We start from the raw sequence: 22,500 nt of genomic DNA, 5'->3' as shown, positions 1-22,500 counted from the left end.
AGGTCACTGATTATTTACTATTTGTTTTCAACAGCAACAATTATTAAAAACTGAAAAACACTTAACAACCCTGAAGTTTCCCTCTGATTAAATCAATTCTATAAACTAATGTCTCCGTTGTTTTAAAGATAAACTGACGTGTGTGACTTGTTTGTTTCAGTCGGACGCTCGGCGCCCGGCGGCCGTCGGACGAGCAGCAGCCAGAAGGTAACGTCTGTTTAGAGTTTTATAAACTAGTTTTAAGTTTTTTAAGTTTTAAGAACATTCCCACGTGTCTCCTGCACTTCTTTACCCTGGAGATAGTTGTGAAAGATTTACGTGACATATTATTACCACTGGGGGGGGATCATGGTTTGGTTTAAAGCCGTCGACACCAGTTTAAAGTTAACCTCTGTTGTCCAGATCCCGGGAGGAGCGGCGGGATCCCCCCCCCCACCGGCCCTTCTTCTACCGGGTCCTCCGAGCCGCCTTCCCGCTGCACCTGCTCCTCCTGCTGCTGCTGGTCCTGGCCTGCCTGGTCCCTCTGTCCGAGGACGACTACAGCTGCACCCTGTCCAACAACTTCGCCCGCTCCTTCTACCCCATGCTGCGCTACACCAACGGGCCCCCCCCCACATGAGCACCGCCACCACCACGGCGGGAGGGAAAGACCACCCGTCAGAGACACTGTCCCACAAAAACCCACCAGCTTCATGTCCGAAAGGCCTCAATGTGTTTTTATTTGACTCTAAATTTTATTGGTGTATTTAAAATCGTGTATTTATTATCTGTGCAGCGCTACAGTTCTTCAGAACGAAGCCGTATCACTGGTCTGTTTCAAAGCAGTGTGGTTTTTTTAAATGTGGATTCGGCAAAAATACACAAAAACAAGTCCTGAAGATTTATTGTGATATTTATATTTTGTCGTTACCAAAGCATCCGGAAGCTGAAAGGTTCACTCGCCATTTTCTACCCCTGCAGCTATTTCTACTGTTTTTTCACAGAAGGCAGAAATTAGCCGGAAGCACATTTTTGTACAGAAGTGAAAAGAGGTCGTGAGATTTCGACGAGTTTTTAAAAAAAACTAAACGTTGGCGGTGACTCTTCTGCACACGAGCCTTTCTGCAGTGTACTGTTCATGGATTTTGTATATAACCACAAACTTCAGATAAAGAGACAACGCAAATTATTGCTTTGTGTTTGAATAAGTGTTTGAGATTAATATAAAAATCAAAAAGTTCGAGTTCCTCAAACACACAATGTAAAAAAAAAATGAAGACAGATTTTATTGTCAATGCTCATAAAAGTCAAGATGTGTTTCAGATTAAAGCTGCGTTCAGCAACGTTTGACCACAAGGGGGCAGAAACACCCACTGAAACACAACCACGATAAATCAGTCAACTAATCCAAGTTCTTTAAGCAAACACAACAGCGTTAAAACTATAAAACAAAGAAGCAGAGCAACATTATCATCATCATCAGCGGTGACTCATCAACGTAAGTGACGCATTTGCAGAATGTTCACGCTGATGACGATTGATTTAAATGAGTATTAACATAATTAAGACCCAACTAAACTAAACCTTTTGAGACCTTGTGAAAACGAAAGCTGCACGATATATCGAAAAAAAAGATTTACCGTCATCCCGATATCAACATGCGAGATATACAGATCGTGAAATACTGCGTGAACTGTGATTAAAAAATGTTCCATGTGCCTTAAAAACTGCATCCGTCAATATATATGACCAATCAGATGGAGCCAGACCCCAGATTATAGATCTCTCTCTCTCTCTTTCTCTCTCTCTCTCTCTCTGTCTATTGATGGTTTTAATATCACACGAGCGTCACACGTTCCATAGTAAAACTCTCAAAGCTTCACTGAGATTCATTGAGCATCGATGCAGCAGTTTGAGCTCGGACTGGTCCTGTGTCCAGACATGAGCTCAACCATCACACATCATCATCATGTGTTTAAAACCTTGTCTCATTCAGAACTTACCCAGAATCCTCCACTTCAGACCAGGAAGTAAAACCCTTTAGGAATTAAACATTTAATACGTGAACACACAAATACTCCAACTACAAATCTCAGAAACACTTGTTGGTGTTGAACTTGTGGAATTTACCCGAACTTTGAGCAGAAGGTGAATGTAAGTGATTCTTTTGTTGAATGTTGCTCATTGTCAAGGTTAATATGAATATCAGCGGATTTTGTGTCATTTGATTTTGAAACTTTGAATCATCATTTGTAAATAATCTCTCGTTCTCGGCTCAGACGACCAAACACGACACGGACAAACGAGAGAAACGTGTGTAAAGTTTGATTTTATTTTGTGAACACTTATTTATGGGATGTATAGATTGTTGTTATTGATTGACAATAAACTGTGTTTGCCATGATTGGCTGGCGTCTGTTCACTGTATCGCTGGAGTAGAAACACAGAAAGGAAACCAGAAACATCAAGATCCAGGAAATGGATTGTGTGTGTGTGTGTGTGTGTTGTGTCCAAACTGTCACGAGAAACATTTGTGTGGGTTCATGCATGTACAACAACACAACCAGGACAGAGGGACGAGTGCACATGTCTGTCTCCGGTGGACAATCTGGAGCTAAAGCTGAAGAGAAGTGGCACCGCTCACGAGTGTTTGTCCAAAAAGCATTTGACAGCTTCTCAGTTTGTTTGGCTGAACGTGGAAAACGATCCAAAGTAAAACCACAGCAAACAAAACACAAACAGGAGGTTTCACATGCGTGAGGAGACAAATCTCTGAAGGACGAGAAGCCAAAGACGACAGAGCCAAGACGATCAGGACGAGCAGGACAGACGCTCCCACTCCTCCTGTCTCCTTCACTGAGGAAGAGTCCTGAACTACAGCAAAGAACACCACGACTCCTGTTTGTTAAAGCAACACTGAGGAACTGAGCTGAGCGGGTTCCATCTCCTGAGAGAAGAAGTGACCGAGAATCAGCTGCAGGTGAAGAGTGAAGCTGAACTGAGATCAGTTTAAAAGCTGTGGTGGGAATTTTAACATTTGGGCATTGATTGATGGAAGGAACTACTTTGATGTATAGAAAGATGAGCAAATGGATTCTCTTAGGTATCAGGGTGTTTCTCAAGCAACTAATGTTATATGACTTCCTCACTTACAGGGTCACCTAACCATGACCTCACAGGAAAGGGGATGTGAGTGGGTTGTAAAACACTGATAACAGATCCTTGAAAACAGATGGTTCACTCAAGGAGCTTAAGGCCGAGTAGAAGACAGGATACTGATCACCTATTTCTTAAGATCAAAGTGGTTAATTGATAACATGTGTTCCTCTCACAGGAGGAGCTTGTGAAGGTTTAAAACTGCTGTGTCTCCTGTATGTCATTGCTCATTGTATGAAATCTTTGCCGTGATTTGTACTGTGATGCCCATCTGCAGATGTAGAATTAAAACTCTCAGAAAGAACAATTGTGATGACTTGTGCTTGAGTATTGGTTAAATTCCACGACAAAGCCTCAAGTTATTAAAAACCAGAGATTATCTCCAATATTCAGCAGGAAACTTTGAAATACGAAGGATTCTAAACAGACTTTGGTGGATTTTTTTGCGGCTGCAGCTCTTGTGGGTCAGGAAGCAGAGGATCATGGGTAATATCAAGCGTCAGGGCTGCACTCGCCACGTCGTTTTCTCTCTGCAGGGGGCGCTGTTGCTCAGAAGTCACACAGTGTTGCTTTAAGGTTTACAACTTTACATTTTAGGTACAGCCAGGAAAAGCTTTTTTTAACAGTCATTTCTTTAAAAGGCCACAACAGAGAGTAGAAAAATCCTGAACAGGCACCGATTCAAACACCAAACACAGAGAAGTGGTGAAGGAGGAGGAGACACGACTCACTCTCCTCGTGGACACGGCGTGCACGGTGCACGGTGCCGGGGGTTCGATGGCTGGTTCTGTGACACCGAGGTGAAAAAAGGAGATACAAATACTGTTTATCAAAAAAGAGCGGGAAACTGACTGGCAGCGGTTTTAGCTGTAGTGCACGTTCACAGGAAATATCTAACACGCACAAAATATACATTCGGTCGAGAAACACCTTCTTCTTTTTTCTCTTAAGGACTAAAAACATCTGGACGAGAGAAACGAAAGAAGCTTTAACTCACAACAGCACTTTGTGTTTTCATGTTTTTGTGTGTTTTCTTGTTTCTTTGGGGGGACGGAGAGCTGCTAAAGTTCAGAGTCTGTTCTGTCCCGTCATCCCTCCAACGAGGATCCCAGCAGGACGTGGTCGAACATGAGGCAGTCGGCCGGATCCACGGGGGGGGAGGAGCCGGCGTCCCCGGCGTCCAGCGACCACTGGTCCGGGTGCAGGTAACTGGGAGCAGAGACAAAAAACCAGAGGTGAATTCAACGAGGTGACTCGCCCGGACCAGATCAACACACTCAGCGGTTTCCTCCAGGAACTCACTCGTGGCTCTCCATGTGGGTCCCGCCCAGACTGTGAGGCGGAGGCGTGGCCTGGAGCGGCGCCGCCTGCAGGTGTCGGTCCAGGTCGTGGGACGGTCTGTGCGGAGGCTGGTGGTCGGAGGCGTGGTCGGGCCGGTCCGAGCCGGGCTGCAGGTGAGACGGGGGGGCAGGGTACTGCTGCTGCTCAGAGTAAAGGTCAGAGGTCGGGGAGGAGGACATCTGGCTGCTGCTGCCGCTGCTGCCGCCGGATGTGTTGGCGTCCAACATCTCCAGGAGGAGGTCGTACACCAGCACCACGTTCTTCCTCTTCATGCTGGAGAGGTGGTCCATGCCTTTGTTACTGAGGAGAGGAGAAAGATCGGGTCATCTATTGTAAGACATTTTAAGATGGATAGATAGATAGATGGATAGATAGATAGATAGATAGATAGATAGATAGATAGATAGATAGATAGATAGATAGATAGATAGATAGATAGATAGATAGATAGATAGATAGATAGATAGATAGATAGATAGATAGATAGATAGATAGATAGATAGATAGATAGATAGATAGATAGATAGATAGATAGATGGATAGATAGATGAATGGATAGATAGATAGATAGATAGATAGATAGATAGATAGATAGATAGATAGATAGATAGATAGATAGATAGATAGATAGATAGATAGATAGATAGATAGATAGATAGATAGATAGATAGATAGATAGATAGATAGATAGATAGATAGATAGATAGATAGATAGATAGAGAGATACATAGATACATAGATAGATAGATAGATAGATAGATAGATAGATAGATAGATAGATAGATAGATAGATAGATAGATAGATAGATAGATAGATAGATAGATAGATAGATAGATAGATAGATAGATAGATAGATAGATAGATAGATAGATAGATAGATAGATAGAGAGATACATAGATACATAGATAGATAGATAGATAGATAGATAGATAGATAGATAGATAGATAGATAGATAGATAGATAGATAGATAGATAGAGAGACAGATAGATAGATAGATAGATAGATAGATAGATAGATAGATAGATAGATAGATAGATAGATAGATAGATAGATAGATAGATAGATAGATAGATAGATAGATGGGTGGGTGGGTGGGTGGGTGGGTGGGTGGGTGGGTGGGTGGGTGGGTGGGTGGGTGGGTGGATGGATGGATAGATAGATAGATAGATAGATAGATAGATAGATAGATAGATAGATAGATAGATAGATAGATAGATAGATAGATAGATAGATAGATAGATAGATAGATAGATAGATAGATAGATAGATAGATAGATAGATAGATAGATAGATAGATAGATAGATAGATAGATAGATAGATAGATTACTTTATTCATCCCCGAAGGGAAGTTAAGTCGTCATAGCAGCCGGTATATTTGAATACAATAAAATAAAATACAATAGAATAAAAAATAAAAAATATTGAGGTATAAAGAATAAAAACAGAAACACAAGATAAATAGGTAGATAAGGTGCAGTGGCAAGATGATGGTAATAGTACTGATGATATGATGGTAATGTTATTGTTAGAAAGTATATAAAAATAGTACAGTATATATAGAATATAATATAACATAAAAATATATTTATATATGATAGTAATTATACCAATATAATAGCAGTATATAGTAATAATGGCAGCAACAGTATATATAATAATAATAATAGTAATATAATAATAATAATTATAACATGTACACATGTATAAATATGTGTATATAGACTTATATATACAAAGAATATTTTAAATGCATTTAGGAGCTTAGCACATTTGAATGCAGTACTTTTATTTGTACATTTATATAGAGTGGAATATTTACTTTTACTCAAGCAAATCAAATTTGTTCATCTGTCTTTCTGCGGATTTTCTCAAACGTTGCAGAGCAGAGGAAGAGGTCACCCTGACCTTTGACCTCTGAAATCTAATCAGTTCATCTTTGAGTTGGTCAACATTTAAAAGAAATCCCCTGAAGACAGACTTGAGATGTTATGTTCAAGAGGCAACAAACATGAGGCAACTGGTTCTTTGAAAAGTCACTTTACTTGAAATGTATCATCATAGAAAAATAAATCCATGAGATTTGAGGTGAACATGAACAGTTTTCACAGATCTGCTGCTTCCGTGTGTGTACCTGACGTGTCGGATGTGTGACAGCAGCATGGTGAGGTGTCCCAGGCGCAGGGTCTTCTGCTGGGTGGACAGGCCCAGTTTGGAAATGGCCCAGACCAGAGCGTCGATGACCGAGTCCAGCAGCCGCAGCAGCTTGCTCCTGCTCTCCAGCTCCTCGGAGGTCTGAGGGGAACTGGTGCACAGATCTGAAACAAACAGCTCACACTGAGTCGGCCTCCCAGGAGCTGAGCTGGGACTCCAGGAACATCTGCAACAAACATCTGGACCCCCAACTCCTCACACACCCAGCATTGTGATGGAGGTTGCACATGGACCACCAGGGGGCGGTAGAGGGGAGGAGCAGTAAATCAAAGCTGTCCACCCACCACCAGGACGTCCAGCCCGTCCCAAAATCGTAAATATAAAAAAATGCCTTTTCTGCTCATTTGACATTTCAGAGTCGATTTCACTTATTGCACAATTTGTTCTTTTTTACCCCAGCTGCAGTGGAGCAGAGTCAACAGTGTGTGTGTGTGTGTGTGTGTGTGTGTGTGTGTGTGTGTGTGTGTGTGTGTGTGTGTGTGTGTGTGTGTGTCGGGGAGGAAGTGCACAGACGTCCCTCACCTGCTGGGACACTGTGACCTGAGGCATCAAAAAGAGGTGAAGTTGTGAAACTTCTGTTACGATCCAACAAATCTGTCTCTGAACTTTAAATCTGTGAAGTTGTAGAAAAGCTCAAATTGCTGAGAGCAGGTGAGTCTTTTAAATTTAGTTATTTGACCACAGGAAATACGTTGTGATAATTACTTTCAGTCTCTCAGCCATTAAATATGATTATAGATCTTTGGGTTTCACTTAATTACAACTTTATTAACAACACAAAATGCTCAAATTTAAACTTTGGAAGATATAAATAAACAGATTTTAGGCTGCGAGTGGTCAGAGTTGTTCCTCGGACTGTGGCTGAACTTTGCACCAGATTCTAGTCCAGTGGGTTTTCCTGATTATCTCACTGACAGATTAACACACTGACAAACAAACAGGATTCAACACAAAAGTGAAGATGATATATCTGTATTGGTTATAAATAAATGATATAACCAAAGTGCTCGGACCTCCGGCTGCGACAACTCTCACACACGCACAGATTTCTGAATTATTCACTGGGAAATCAGTTCAAATTGAGAAATTGTTATCTGACCTCTTCCACTTCCTCCCACCACAGTTTCATGCTCCTTTTCTGTTTTGCAGTTTTTTGCATTATCTTGCTTATAAGCCAACAAACAAATGAACAGGGGTGAAAACATAACCTCCTAGACAGAAATAATCTATATTTATACTTTATATTTATACTTGAGGAGTTTGAAGGTTGTCACCTTTTGGGGATGAAAGTAAGAAAACCAAATTTCCAAATACTGATATTTGCACCTTTTTTGCACTGTTTGTAAATTGGCCTTGTTCTGTTCTCTCTATGTTATTTACTTGTTGTTTTTCGTGGTTATATTTCTCTATATTCTTACACTTTTATACACAAGTATCTTGACTAGAGACAGAAGTATAATGACAGTAAAGCTCTTTCAATCTTGACTTTGGTTTAGTTTTTTGCTCTGGTCAGATTAGCGTTGTGTAGAATGAACACGTGTGTTGTGTGTTGTGTGTTGTGTGTTGTGTGTGTTATGAAGCCGTTGTGTTCCCACTCACTGGAGTTGAGGAGGATCATGGCCTTCAGGCAGACGTACTCTTCCCTCTGAAGCTTCAGCTCCCGGAACCGAGACGTGGCTCCCAGCAGCATGTCGAAGATCTCCATGATGCCCTCCACACACTGACCCTCCTCCCTGCACACACACACACACACACACACACACAAAGACACAACTGAATACACAATCTGCTGCTTCATCTAAGATGCTAAATAAACTAATAAATCGAATAAACAGAACCATCCTCTCTCTGATTCCTAATATTCACAACGTCTAAGTGTTTATTGGCTGGAAGAAGAAAAACATGAACTCCAGTTAATTCACAATGTGACACAGGAAACGATGAAATGAGTGAGTTGATGGTGACGGACGATGTGACGCTGTGTCGTGACGGAGGAGAACGAGATGAAAAGGTGATTCACATCCTGGATGTTCTCCTCTGAGCTCAGAGGAGAACAGACAGAAACGAGTCCAGCGGTAAGAATAAGGCCGTGTTGTGAAAACACAGCGAGGTCATGTAAGTCTGTAGTGACAGTTTCCGTGGTGAAGCAAAGGAGGAACCAGCAGATCCTCAGCTTCTCCCTCACATGAACTTACACACAGTTGTTAACTCCGACTCGAACCCAGGAACACAGACGTGTCGCTGTGAGGAGAACAAACGCAGAGTTTTCCTCCTGTTTTAGTGACGTTTGCTAAAAGCCACAGTGAGCAGCTGTTTTAAGGAAACTACTGATCCTTTATTTAACATAGAAACTATATATTTGTTAGACATTTAAAAACATGTACATAACAGGAATGGATTTGGGGCGGAGCAAGGTTGGAACAGTGGGAGATGGATGGTTATTAGGTTTTGGTTATTTTCCATTGCTGTTTGTTTTTTGTTTATTTGTTTGTCTGTTTGTTTATTTGTTTATTTACTTGTCTGTTTGTTTGTTTGTTTGGTTGTCTGTCTGTTTTTTATGTTAAGCAAACATTGTTGAACAGATTTTCTTGAAACTCAGTGGAGGGATGTGGTATAAACTGTATTTAACACGATGATAAACGTCTTTTTATAACAAAAACAAAAAGGAAACTCCCTCCTCATAAACTTATTTTGGAATAACCACAGTCAGTGGATTATCTCATGGGAACCAGGAGAGTTTGAAGTTATTTACTTCTTGTCAAGTTTGATGAACTTTGACATTTAGATTTACACAACGAAGACAAAGGAAGTTGTAAAGAGATTGTTAAAGATGCTCACGTACATTTAGCTGCATTGCAACATTCACTTGTAAAACTGAACTGTACAACAACAAGTTTCTAAGTAGAAAGATCTTTATAGAACACAGATAGAAGTGATTGCACGTCACCTGTGTTTGTATATGTTTGTATATGTTTGAATATGTTTGTATATGTTTGTATATGTTTGATGTGTTTGATGTGTTTGTATATGTTTGTATATGTTTGTATATGTTTGTATATGTTTGTATATGTTTGATATGTTTGTATATGTTTGATATGTTTGTATATGTTTGTATATGTTTGATATGTTTGTATATGTTTGATATGTTTGTATATGTTTGTATATGTTTGATATGTTTGATATGTTTGTATATGTTTGATATGTTTGATATGTTTGATATGTTTGATATGTTTGATATGTTTGATATGTTTGTATATGTTTGTATATGTTTGATATGTTTGATATGTTTGATATGTTTGATATGTTTGATATGTTTGATATTTTTGTATATGTTTGATATGTTTGATATGTTTGATATGTTTGATATGTTTGATATGTTTGATATTTTTGTATATGTTTGTATATGTTTGTATATGTTTGTATATGTTTGATATGTTTGTATAGGTTTGATATGTTTGTATATGTTTGATATGAATGATATGTTTGATATGTTTGTATATGTTTGTATATGTTTGATAAGTTTGTGTATGTTTGATATGTTTGATATGTTTGTATATGTTTGATATGTTTGATATGTTTGATATGTTTGTATATGTTTGATATGTTTGTATATGTTTGATATGTTTGTATATGTTTGATATGTTTGATATGTTTGTATATGTTTGATAAGTTTGTGTATGTTTGATATGTTTGATATGTTTGTATATGTTTGATATGTTTGATATGTTTGATATGTTTGTATATGTTTGATATGTTTGTATATGTTTGTATATGTTTGATATTTTTGTATATGTTTCTTTATGTTTGTATATGTTTGATATGTTTGTATATGTTTGATATGTTTGTATATGTTTGATGTGTTTGATGTGTTTGATATGTTTGTATATGTTTGATATGTTTGTATATGTTTGTATATGTTTGTATATGTTTGTATATGTTTGATATGTTTGATATGTTTGATATGTTTGATATGTTTGTATATGTTTGATATGTTTGATATGTTTGATATGTTTGATATGTTTGTATATGTTTGTATATGTTTGATATGTTTGATATGTTTGATATGTTTGTATATGTTTGATATGTTTGATATGTTTGATATGTTTGATATGTTTGTATATGTTTGATATGTTTGTATATGTTTGTATATGTTTGATATGTTTGATATGTTTGTATATGTTTGTATATGTTTGATATGTTTGATATGTTTGTATATGTTTGTATATGTTTGTATATGTTTGATATGTTTGATATGTTTGTATATGTTTGTATATGTTTGTATATGTTTGATATGTTTGATATGTTTGTATATGTTTGTATATGTTTGTATATGTTTGTACCAACACGTCTCCGAGCTGAACAAACAACAGCTCGGACCACTCATCTGAATCTGAGCCCCCCCGCCCCTCGGACTCCACAGAGAACACGATTCACCTTAATGCCTCATGAGCTGCTGCTGCTGCTGCCGACTAATTACAGGAGGAAATACAAAGTGCTGTTAAAGTGGCACCTTAATCACCGCCTGTTTACCACGATGGATACAAAGGGTGAAGCCGCTTCGCCACAGAGAGCCGAGCGCCGTCTGGCCAAAGTTGAAGGTCGGCCCGGTGGAGAACAGCGGGTGATAAAAGATTTTTGGCAGTAAAAGGAGCCGCAGGTGAGGAAGAGTCCGAGATATGACGCTGCCCCAATCTCCACCGCTCAAGGTCTGAGTCGCCTCCCTGTTGACTGTGTGAAATCAGCTCATCACACTGGAACAATGTGGGAAGATTACACCGTCACCACCATCACAGGAATAACACCAGACCTTTATCTCCGCCCACAGAAGAGAGGCGGAGCTCTGCGGTCTGGTGCGCACCGTACATTTATTAGCCAATTTATTTTGAAAAGCAGATCACGTGCTTGTGAATCAGATGTAACCTTGAAACTTTGAAGACTCGTGTGAGAGAAATTCATACCGCACTTGTTCTTGTTTTGGTGTGAATCCGGAGCTTTAGTCCTGTTGCCTTATCTAAAATGTATCTAAATGTATTTTATCTGTGTTATGTGATTTCTGTGTGTCTTGTGACTGTTGACATTTTTTTGTATGCTGCTGTCTTGGCCAGGCTTCCCTTGGAAAAGAGGTCACTGTATCTCAACTAGGGTTGCAAAGGGGTGGAAACTTTCCGGTAAATTTCCGGTAAATTTCCGGAAACTTTCCATGGGAAGTTTAGCTCGTGGAATTTTGGGAATTTTGAAAAAAAAAAAAAAAATACGCAAATTAGACGCTGGGCCATAAATGCATCATTCAAAACTCTATTTTAAAGATGTATGGAACGTTGAGTTTCAACCCTCCACTGTGCATTCTTCCATCACATGCACAGATAACTCCCAGCATCCTTCACTCAACCTTCGCTACTGAGGCCTGCTGTAGAGTGCAGGACTAGTCAGGTAAGTTTCCATGATATTACTGGGGAAATATATTAGCATGCTGATTGAGGATTGTTCATCTGTTCATCTAGACTATTTCCATTCATTTATCCATCAATTGTAAAATATGTTTACAGACGATTCCAATTGTTTGGCTAACTATTTATATCTCTGGCATTGCATTAGTGTTTTTTTACAAACTTTTTTCTCATCTTATTCTACAGAACAATGCCACGTGCACTCTCTCATGTGTGGAGACATTTCACCTCATCCAATGTAGAAGGAAAGGCTGTGTACATTTGCAAATACTGTGCAAAGACCTATGTTAAGAATGACACAACGATGCAGAAGCATATAGTCAAGTGCCCAAAGTTTCCTCAGGGCTCAAATCAGCCTATGACAAAACAAAATGTTTATATTTATGTCTGTATATGACAAGGTAAATACAGTTAGTATAAATTACCCACAACATTTCCAGTTAATTCCTGTTAATTCCCGTTAATTCCCGTAAATTCCCGTTTATTCCCGTTAATTCCTGTTTATTCCCGTTAATTCCCGTTAATTCCCATGGAAAGTTTTCAACTTTGAATATTCCCGGAATTTTGCAACCCTAATCTCAACGGGACCGACCTGGTTAAATAAAGGCAAATAAAAAAAATAAAATAATGTATTTTTCCGGCTGCGTCTCACAACCCAGTTTTCTAGATGTTTCTTTCCACATTAAAGCTGCACTCCAGATAATCTCCTGATGTTAGATTCTGCAGAGTTTCTCCTGCCAGTCCAGAGGAAAAGGCGAATATTTCATGAAGTTAAAGTGAGAAATATCTTGTCAAATCTTCTCAGGATGAAAAAGAGGCTCGAGAGCTTTCTGTGATACGAGCTGAAGCCGGTGAGGAGGATCTGTGAACACGTGATCTCCACAGCAGAGTGAAGACAAACTCTGGAGAAAGTCTGGACTCGATCCTCCAGAGCTTAAAATGTTTTCCTTTCATTTGTTTCTTTAAATGTGTTTTCAGGACTTTAAAATATCTGCTCGAGGAGAAGGACTCTTTTACAGTATCTGACGAATCCAGATATGTTAGAGACTCACAGACGACTCTTTCTTTCACTTTCCCTCCTCCCAATACTGAAGAGAAGATCCGAGGCAACAGACGGTTTAACATATAAACGTTGCTCGAGGGTTATGTCAGTGATTTGTGGCTCTTGCTCACCTGTTGAGTTTGAAGTCCGGAGAGAAGATGAGTTTTCCAGGATGATCCACCGACCTCCACATCAGGCCCAGCATCAGGATCTCCAGCCAGCAGCACTTCAGCAGGTGGATCTGATCTGCAAGACTCAGCTCTAAGAACCCTGAGGAGCACACACAGGAGCAGGGAAGGTGAACATACATGGAACAAAAACAATATTTGTCCATTTTCATTTTTCGTATTTAGTTTGTTTACATCCATAACAAGTTTGTTCTTATTTTAACTCAATAAAAAATCAATCTAAAGGATAAAAATACAACCTCAGATTATATCTAGTGTGTTGAAGGCTCTGCTCTCACCAGGGATCTTCTTGGCCCAGCTGATCATGAGCACCAGCTCCTTGTCTGCCAGGTTGGTGAGGGACATCATCATGCTGGCCTCGGTGAAGGGCTTCTTCATGTCCTCCATGAGGTAGATCTCCGGAGGCTCGGCCTCCATGATGCGGGAGATGAACTCCTCCGGGCTCATGGCCGAGTGGTGCACGTGGCTCGCCTGGGGCGGGGGGGCGAAGGGGGCGAGAGGCGTCTCCATGTGGAGGAGCCGCGGAGCTCGAGGGCCGAGCCCCACCCGGACCAGGGCCCGGCCCGTGGGATCCCGAGGCTGAGGTCCGCCACGGCGATGGCGAGGTCCCCGGTAGCTGCAGCGTTCACGTCTCACACCTGGAGACACACGAGGAAACACAGAGATGATTCCAGATGTTTATAAACTGAGATAAAACCCAGAAAGCACAAAACACTGGCAGCTCTAATGACCCGTCAGATCCAGAATCGTCCAAATCACAACACTCTGACTTCTGAGAGGCTGAATTCAATGAAGACTACAACTCCCATAATCCCACTGGGGCCCTACCACATTTCATCATGCCCACTTCGTAGCACTTCCGTAGACGGCAGGCCTGGCAGCTCTTACGCCGGTTCTTGTCGATAGTGCACTGGTTGGTGGCCGGACAGATGTAGTCGTTGTGTCCTGACAGAAAGAAGAGAAGAGTTATTTGATGGATGGACGAGAGGAGAAGAAGGGATCAGTGATGGGAACGGAGAGAAGGAGAGAAGGAGAGAAGGAGAGAAGGAGAGAAGGAGAGAAGGAGAGGGGAAGGAGAGAAGGAGAAGGAGAAGGAGAAGGAGAAGGAGAAGGAGAAGGAGAAGGAGAAGGAGAAGGAGAAGGAGAAGGAGAAGGAGAGAAGGAGAGAAGGAGAGAAGGAGAGGGGAAGGAGAGAAGGAGAGAAGGAGAGAAGGAGAGAAGGAGAGAAGGAGAGAAGGAGAGAAGGAGAGGGGAAGGAGAGAAGGAGAGAAGGAGAGAAGGAGAGAAGGAGAGAAGGAGAGAAGGAGAGAACGAGAGAAGGAGAGAAGGAGAAGGAGAAGGAGAAGGAGAGAAGGAGAGAAGGAGAGAAGGAGAGAAGGAGAGAAGGAGAGAAGGAGAAGGAGAGGAGAGAAGGAGAAAGAGAGAAGGAGAGAAGGAGAGAAGGAGAGAAGGAGAGAAGGAGACGGAGAGAAGGAGAGAAGGAGAGAAGGAGAGAAGGAGAAGGAGAGAAGGAGAGAAGGAGAGAAGGAGAGAAGGAGAGAAGGAGAAGGAGAGAAGGAGAGAAGGAGAGAAGGAGAGAAGGAGAGAAGGAGAGAAGGAGAGAAGGAGAGAAGGAGAGAAGGAGAGAAGGAGAGAAGGAGAGAAGGAGTTCTCACCCTGGATGCTCCTCTTGAAGAAGGCCTTGCAGCCCTCGCAGGACCACACTCCGTAGTGGTACCCCGAGGCGTAGTCGTGGCACACGGCGCAGAAGTGCATGTCGGCTTTCCCCCCCGCAGACGAGCAGGAGGAGGAGTTGGCTCCGCCCTCTAACCTGGTCCCCGGCAGCTTGTTACAGCTGATGATGGAGCTGCAAGGAGAGACACAGACTCTGAGAACAGAGACGGGGACAACTTGACATCTGGAGTCGAGCCGTCAGTCGCCTGCCGTCAGTCGTCCTCAAGCATTTCAGACAAGCTGAGAACTGCTTCAGGAAAACTGACAGAATTCATCCTCCAAACATAATGGGAATCAAAAATCTGGTGTCTTCACAAGCATCAAGTGCAGAGCTGAGGTAATAACAGAGAATAGATTCCACAGCGGAACCACTGGTGTCACATTATATCCATCCAGCACCACCAGGGTCACCATGGGAATATATATGTGTAGAAGAAATCAGTGAAAAGCATCAGAGAGGTGATGACACATAGACTGTAAATAAAGATGGACCTGAGCTTTAACGTGAAGCTGCTTTATTCACTGGACTGAATCAGCAGCTCTTTGTTTTAGAGGAGGAGAAATCGGAGGAGAAGGAATTGTAACAGGGACAAGATTCCAATGAGGATAATCAGATTATTATCTATCCTATAATCCCAGATTGTCTGTCTGTGCAAATTCATCTCATCGGCTTCACTTGCCGTTTGTATCGTTCAGGGCCCAAGGAAGTGAAGTGTCGATACTAATAAACTCTGAAACTGATTCTCTCGGGTTGTGGTTAATGAGTCGAGTCGAGTTTCACTAATCTCTGAATTAAACAGGTGAGCAGCTGTTTGTGAAACCCAGCGAAGGAAACTGCAACCAGCTTCACCACAGACCAACCATCCAGACACTAGTTAGTAGAATCAGCTTCGTTTAAAGTCCTGCTCAGGTCGTCTGGTCTGCCCCCCCCCCCCTTCTCTACTCTTCTCATCTCATTATTATATACCAACCCACTGTCCATCCCTTTACTGGCTTTACTAGCCCCATGCACGGACTTTACCACTACATATTCTTATATATTTATATAATTATATATGTATATATTTTAGGGCTGGGCAAGTTAACTCGTTTCAATCGAGTTAACTCAAGTGATGAGTTAACTCGATTAATTATTTTATCTCGCATTAACTCAGGTTTGATTATTTATTGTTTTATTGTGAAAGTCAGGCTTTTATTTTGTGAAAGTCTGTTGCTGACTGCTGCAGAACAGGAAAAAAGAAAATAATTGGCGGATAAACAATCGAGTTAACTCATCACTTGAGTTAACTCGATTAAAACGAGTTAACTTGCCCAGCACTAATATATTTTTGTTGTTTTATATATATATATATATTTTATTGTACTTTCCACTCCAGCAGCACAAGAACACTTCCCTACTGGACACTGACACAATCACATCATTGCATTCTATTCCTGTATCTGTACATATGTTCTCCGTATGTGATTTATGTCAGTGAGGTGTTTAAGTGTTTAACTGAATAAGCTACTGGATGATCTGAATTTCCCTCGGGATTAAAAAAGTATCCATCTATCTATCTATCTATTTGGTCTATTTAGGGTTGCAAAGGGATGGAAAGTTTCCGGTATATTTCCGGAAACTTTCCGGAAACTTTCCATGGGAAGTTTAGCTCGGGAATTTTGAAAAAAAAATAAAAATACAGAAATTAAACGCTGAGCATAAAAACATCATTCAAAACTCTATTTTAAAGATGTATGGAACGTTGAGTTTCAACCCTCCACTGTGCATTCTTCCATCACATGCACAGATAACTCCCAGCATGCTTCACTCTACAGCAGGGCTATTGAGGCCTGCTGTAGAGTGAAGGACTAGTCAGGTAAGTTTCCATGATATTACTGGGAAAATATATTAGCATGCTGATTGAGGATTGTTCATCTGTTCATCTAGACTATTTCCATTCATTTATCCATCAATTGTAAAATATGTTTACAGACGATTCCAATTGTTTGGCTAACTATTTATATCTCTGGCATTGCATTAGTGTTTTTTACAAACTTTTTTCTCATCTTATTCTACAGAACAATACCACGTGCACTCTCTCATGTGTGGAGACATTTCACCTCATCCAATGTAGAAGGAAAGGCTGTGTACATTTGATAATACTGTGCAAAGACCTATGTTAAGAATGACACAACGATGCAGAAGCATATAGTCAAGTGCCCAAAGTTTCCTCAGGACTCAAATCAGCCTATAACACAACAAAATGTTTATATTTATGTCTGTATATGACAAGGTAAATACAGTTAGTATAAATTACACACAACATTTCCATTTTATTCCCGTTAATTCCCGTATATTCCCGTTAATTCCCATGGAAAGTTTCCAACTTTGAATATTCCCGGAATTTTGCAACCCTAGGTCTATTACATTACCACTTAAGATTTTATTACACCCGTCAATCAGAGTAAAGAACAACCTTTCAGATAAAACCCGTGTTTGACCCCCCCCCCCGGCTCAGTGTCAGTGGTCCCACCTGCTGGAGTTGATGCCGTGGCCCTTGGGCTCCAGCCAGGCGCCGTGTGGACCCGGCTCGCCGTAGCCCAGCGGCTGAGGGCAGCGCAGGGTCAGCGACGGCCCGGTGGCGTGAGCGTGGGAGGGCCAGAAGGCCGAGGGGCTGAGGGGGGGGCACAGGGACGACTGGCTCTCGGGGGGGCCGGGCGCTCTGCCGTAGCTCAGCACCGGCTGGCTGTAGAAGGTCAGGGGTCCGTGGTCGTACTCGTGGCCGCTCTCTGCGTACGGAGAGGGGATGCACACGGTGTGGTTGTCCATGCCCGGGGGGGGGCTGTACACGGAGGGCAGGAACGCCGGGGGGCTCGGCCTCTCGCACGCCTTACTGGAGTCCACCTCCGGCAGCTGGAGCAGCGGTAGATGGTCGGTGTCCAGCTCGGGGGAGGAGGCCATGTCACGGGGGGGAACTGAGCGGGGGGGGGTGGTGGTGGTGGACAGGGATGATGAAGACGAAGCTGCTTCCTCTACAGCATCTTCATCAGCAGACGAGTCCTGCGGCAGAGGGACACAAACACTGGAGTGAGTGAAACCATGACAACAGAGTCCAAACCTGCTCTGCCTCAAAAGAGACGTTTGACAGTTTGAAGGAAACGTTGTGGAAAGAGTTTTAAAAACACTTTTCACTTGACGTTAACAAGAGAATTCCTTTTTCTTATCGTTTTTTCCTTAATTGCGTCTACACTGCATCAGATTGTCGCCCGGCGTTGAGCTGTTGTGACTCACTGCAGCTCGTTGTGGGTTTCCAGGAATCGGTGTTTCTCGTATTCAAGGACCCTGGAGAAACCAGAGAACAACCAGATAATGGGATCTGCATCGAGTGAATCACCATCACGGGACAGAGGACAACACGTGTGGGGAACAGAGGAGGAGCTCAGGAGCTTTTCATGCAGGTATTAATCAATCAAATTCAATCAAATTTTATTTGTATAGCCCACATTCACAAATAACAATTCGTCTCATGGGGCTTTAACATTGTGTGACATCCTCTGTCCTTAACCCTCAACAAGAGTAAGGAAAAACTACTAAAAACCCTATTAGAACAACAGGGGGTCTCAGGGTCTTGGGTTGGGAAGCGCTGCACGTTGCTGGTGAATCAAACACGAGACAAAAACCTGTTGTAATCTGTCAGAAACACTTCTATCAGCAGTTTGATCTATGAATGTTTGCTCCACGGACAGAAAATCAATTGACGGGTCGCATCTTCCTCCAGCTCCTCCTGAGTGAGACTGAGATATAAATCGATATATATCAGCTGTCGTAGGTTATTGTCACAGCGTGAATCAGCTGGTCCATCAAAACCTGTGTCTTCTGGCTCGGCTCCTTCTCCAGAACAACAGTCCAGCTTGTTATCGAAAACGCTGGAGCAATCTTCATCTCCATCTTCAAAGACTTCCAAGATAATTTAGCTGCTTTACTTTAAGGGAGAAACTCAACCTGCAGGAAGAATTCCACACTAGAGAAGAATGGGCTTAGACAACTGGGCATTTGTGGGCATGTTAACACGAGAGATATGAAACTTGAGAAGACCAAAGAACAAATAAATGCACGTAGAGATCGGTCCAAGGCCCTGACCGGAGGTAACATTCCTTCTGTACGTGGCGTGGACCCGGAGGGAGTCATGGCAGCAGCTGGAAAATCCGAGATACAGATTCTCTCTAAAGGTTTGGTTGTGAAAGTGAGGAAGGACCGGACACAGCAAACAGCTGGAGGTCAACACGTGACTCGCACAGGTCAGGTCAGAGCGGCCTTTTTTCCAAAACAATTCACCTTTATTCATCGTTACATAACCGTGTTCGTCACTTCAAACAGGATCAACACAGCTGAGAAGAGAAGCAGACTTTTGACCTGGATGTGGACGGATTGGTTGTGTGACCACACCAGTGAACCTGTGAGCAGCTGGAACAGGTGATTAGAGGCGTTCCAGGTGAATGTGAGTGACACGGATTGCTCTTGTCCGTCACGTGTTGATGTTAAACACATCGGCTTGTTGTACCAACAAACCCAACCGTCCCAGTTTCTATTTTGAACTTCCCCTTTGATTTGTCCTTTGAACGATAAAACTACAGAGTTTGGGTTCTGCAGGATTTGGAGAAACGGCTTTGACCAGAAAATCAAAGTCTGAAAAAACAATCATGAATCCAGAGGGACGTCTCCTCTCGAAGATCCAGAGCCTTCAGAGCTGCATCATGCTCTTTCGGTCACTAGGGGGTGTAAAACTAAGCTGCAGTGGTTTAAGTGTCTAAAAATTAAAGTGCTACAACAACTACAAGAGCTAAACATCCAGCAGGGACGGAAAAGCATGAGGACGCTGAAGCACGTCCAGAAATCAAATTGTACAACTCAGAACTTTTATCTCAGAGAAAAGACTCATCACATTTACACATGATGAGCAGGTGACCACCGTTTCCTACATTTATTCTATATAACGTCATATACGTCGATAATGGATCAAGACTGTGGCTCCCTCAGCTTGTTTGAGTTCTTCTGCCCCCTAGTGGCAAAAAAGCAGTTTATCCAGTTTCACACTATCCTTGATTTGATCAACTCACTCAAACAGCTGCAGGTTCGAGGAAGTAATAAACTTTGATCTAAATTTGATCCGTTTACTTTTATACTAACACTTTATACTACCCTGGGAGTTGTGTTAGTAGTAGTTTTAAGGTAAACAGAATTTTGCACTTTAGATTTATTGATTTAACCGAGTCCAGCTGAAAGTCCGTCTCGTCGGTTCGGCTCAAACAGACGCGACCAATCGTCGACGTCACAAACCGGGAAGACGGGAGAGAAGTTCCTGTGTCTTCTCACAAGGTTCAGATAGAATCCACTGATATGCAAACTGCAAATGTTTTTGTGTCCATGAAAATCGAGCCACGAGAGCTAAACAGGAGCGGATCAAGGTTTATAAAACAATGACGCAATCCGCACGGACGGATTCTGCTTTCAGACGTCGGTCTGTAAATTCTGAAGAACACAAGATGAACAGTAATAGTGATAAATGTAGAAAAAAATAACTGCAAACTGTCTGGATGACATTTCACGGCTGAATATTTTCTCTGCTCTGCCAGAATTAAACTCTCGGAGCCTCAATGACTTAATTAATCATTGACATTAAACATCCTCGGGGCTGAGAAAGAACACACAACACATGGAGACACGACACACAGAGAGAAGTCACTCACGTCTTCAGGCTTGGCGGCTCGGCACAGGCACACTCTGCAGTGAAGTCAGGAGGTCTGAGCCCAGGTTTGAGCTTTGGACAGACTGGTGCTCGTGGCAACCGTCCATGGTAAACCAGACAGGCCACGAGCGGTCAAAGGACACAATCTGTCTGTCGTTGTTCATTCACGTCGCCAGTAAACCTGTAATAAACCAGGCTGCCAGGCCAGGGAGCCTGCTCACCGTTTGGGTTTTGCCTTTATCTTTACAATTTGAAACTACACTGCCTCCCTGTTAAAATACATGGCATCTGTCTAAAGTTACACAAACTGAAAATATATTATAACGACTATAAATGCTTCAACTTTGACTGTTTCACGAAAAATAGTAACTGAGGCAAAATGGCAATTAAATGGAAATTATTGCCATCGCTCGGATTTGATCTTTAAAAATGAGCGTTCCTTAAGGTCGACTCTGATTCTCCACCGGACAAACACGTGAGTTCAAATCCACCAGTGAGCCGGGATATTCAAGCACATCCAGCCGAACCCTAAGGACAATGTTCAGGATTCAGATTCGACCGTATGACGATTGTTCCAGGTTCCTTCTCTTTGTCCCCTCGTGTCCAAAATAAAGTTTTCGCAGTCTCAGGAAATGTGGGTTAATTTATGCAGAAATCTAAACTTATATTAGTTTTTGTCTGTTAAGAGCAGACATATTTGTAAGTTGGTCCAACAATATGTATTTGGAGAGCAGTGTTTCCTGTTAAAGTCTCACCAGGAACTTTACCTGCACGCCAACTGGGAGGTAAAGTATAATATGAGGCGACCTTTGAACTTTGGCTGAAATCTAACCGGTTCATCTTTGAGTCCAAGTGACAACTGGTCAAAATGTGGAATAAACTCTGTTAAAGACTCACATCAATTTAAAAACTGATATCGATCAATATGACCAGTCTGGCTCTAATTAACATGTTCATGGCATCTCATGTGTTTTCTTCTCTTTATCTAATGGTTCATCGGCTCAGTCGGACATTAACCAGAGATCTGACAGGGAGGAGTCAAGTACAACTGACTGAGACGTTTAACTCCTCCTCAAGAGGATGTTTAGAGAAGTCCAGGGTCGTGAAGGTTCGTCCCAGCCTCCGTCCCGGGGACCAGGTGACGGAGGGAGACGTGTCCCTCAGACGCAGAAACGCTGACTGGGGTTCGAACTAAAACATGAAAAGCCTCTGACGGAGTTAGAAAACACAAACTGTTGGTGCAGCAGCCAATGAGAGAGCTCCTGAGAGTCAGCTGATGAAACAGCATCATGCACTGGGATCCAGACATTCAGACGGGTGTGTGTGTGAGCGGTCCGATCACAAACTGAGCTACCAAGACTTACAATATTAATCATTTAGGGCAATAAGTAAAATCCTTTCTTTTGCATAAAGGTCAAAACAAAAACATGAAGTTATACTGCCGAGAAAACTCAACTTATTCAATTATCAGACATGAAATTCAACATCTTGTCCAAACAAACGAGCACTACATCGTGATTCGTGAGCAGAAAAACAGGATCTGTGTCCGTCTCTCACTCAACAGCTCAGCTCCGTGACCTCTGGAGGACAGAAGGTCAAAGTCTCAACGTCCTGAAACCTGAATCAGAATAACATCCTCATTCTGTAGAGATTTGCAGGCCTGTGTTTTTAAAACCCTCTTTGCTTCGTGTG

The 22,500-nt window shown here is 42.0% G+C and overlaps 2 protein-coding genes across 3 annotated transcripts in view; one reads left to right on the top strand and one right to left on the bottom strand.

Moving 5' to 3' along the window:
• Positions 1-619, top strand: part of LOC133015076 (nesprin-2-like) — a 30,783-nt gene extending 30,164 nt beyond the window's left edge. The window contains exons 19-20 of the mRNA XM_061082207.1: positions 161-207; positions 403-619. Of these exons, the coding sequence (XP_060938190.1) occupies positions 161-207; positions 403-619 (264 nt within the window). The remainder of the gene's footprint in view (positions 1-160; positions 208-402) is intronic.
• Positions 620-2,289: 1,670 nt separating this feature from the next.
• Positions 2,290-22,500, bottom strand: part of esr2b (estrogen receptor 2b) — a 25,279-nt gene continuing 5,068 nt past the window's right edge. The window contains exons 1-10 of one of the 2 annotated variants that reach the window (XM_061082765.1): positions 20,810-20,874; positions 17,596-18,122; positions 15,025-15,215; positions 14,198-14,314; positions 13,648-14,007; positions 13,313-13,451; positions 8,292-8,425; positions 6,613-6,796; positions 4,438-4,776; positions 2,290-4,344 (exon numbers count right to left, since the gene is read on the bottom strand). In XM_061082765.1, the coding sequence (XP_060938748.1) occupies positions 4,224-4,344; positions 4,438-4,776; positions 6,613-6,796; positions 8,292-8,425; positions 13,313-13,451; positions 13,648-14,007; positions 14,198-14,314; positions 15,025-15,215; positions 17,596-18,023 (2,013 nt within the window). In that variant the 5' untranslated portion in view covers positions 18,024-18,122; positions 20,810-20,874 and the 3' untranslated portion in view covers positions 2,290-4,223. Of the gene's footprint in view, positions 4,345-4,437; positions 4,777-6,612; positions 6,797-8,291; positions 8,426-13,312; positions 13,452-13,647; positions 14,008-14,197; positions 14,315-15,024; positions 15,216-17,595; positions 18,123-20,809; positions 20,875-22,500 lie in introns of those variants that run through there. The other variant, XM_061082766.1, reaches the window with a different exon arrangement.

The sequence above is a fragment of the Limanda limanda genome, chromosome 12 (assembly GCF_963576545.1).
Source record: "Limanda limanda chromosome 12, fLimLim1.1, whole genome shotgun sequence".
In the NCBI taxonomy this organism is placed as follows: Eukaryota; Metazoa; Chordata; class Actinopteri; order Pleuronectiformes; family Pleuronectidae; genus Limanda; species Limanda limanda.
The sequence above is the reverse complement of the archived record's forward strand: the minus strand, read 5'-3'. Positions and strand labels throughout refer to the sequence as shown.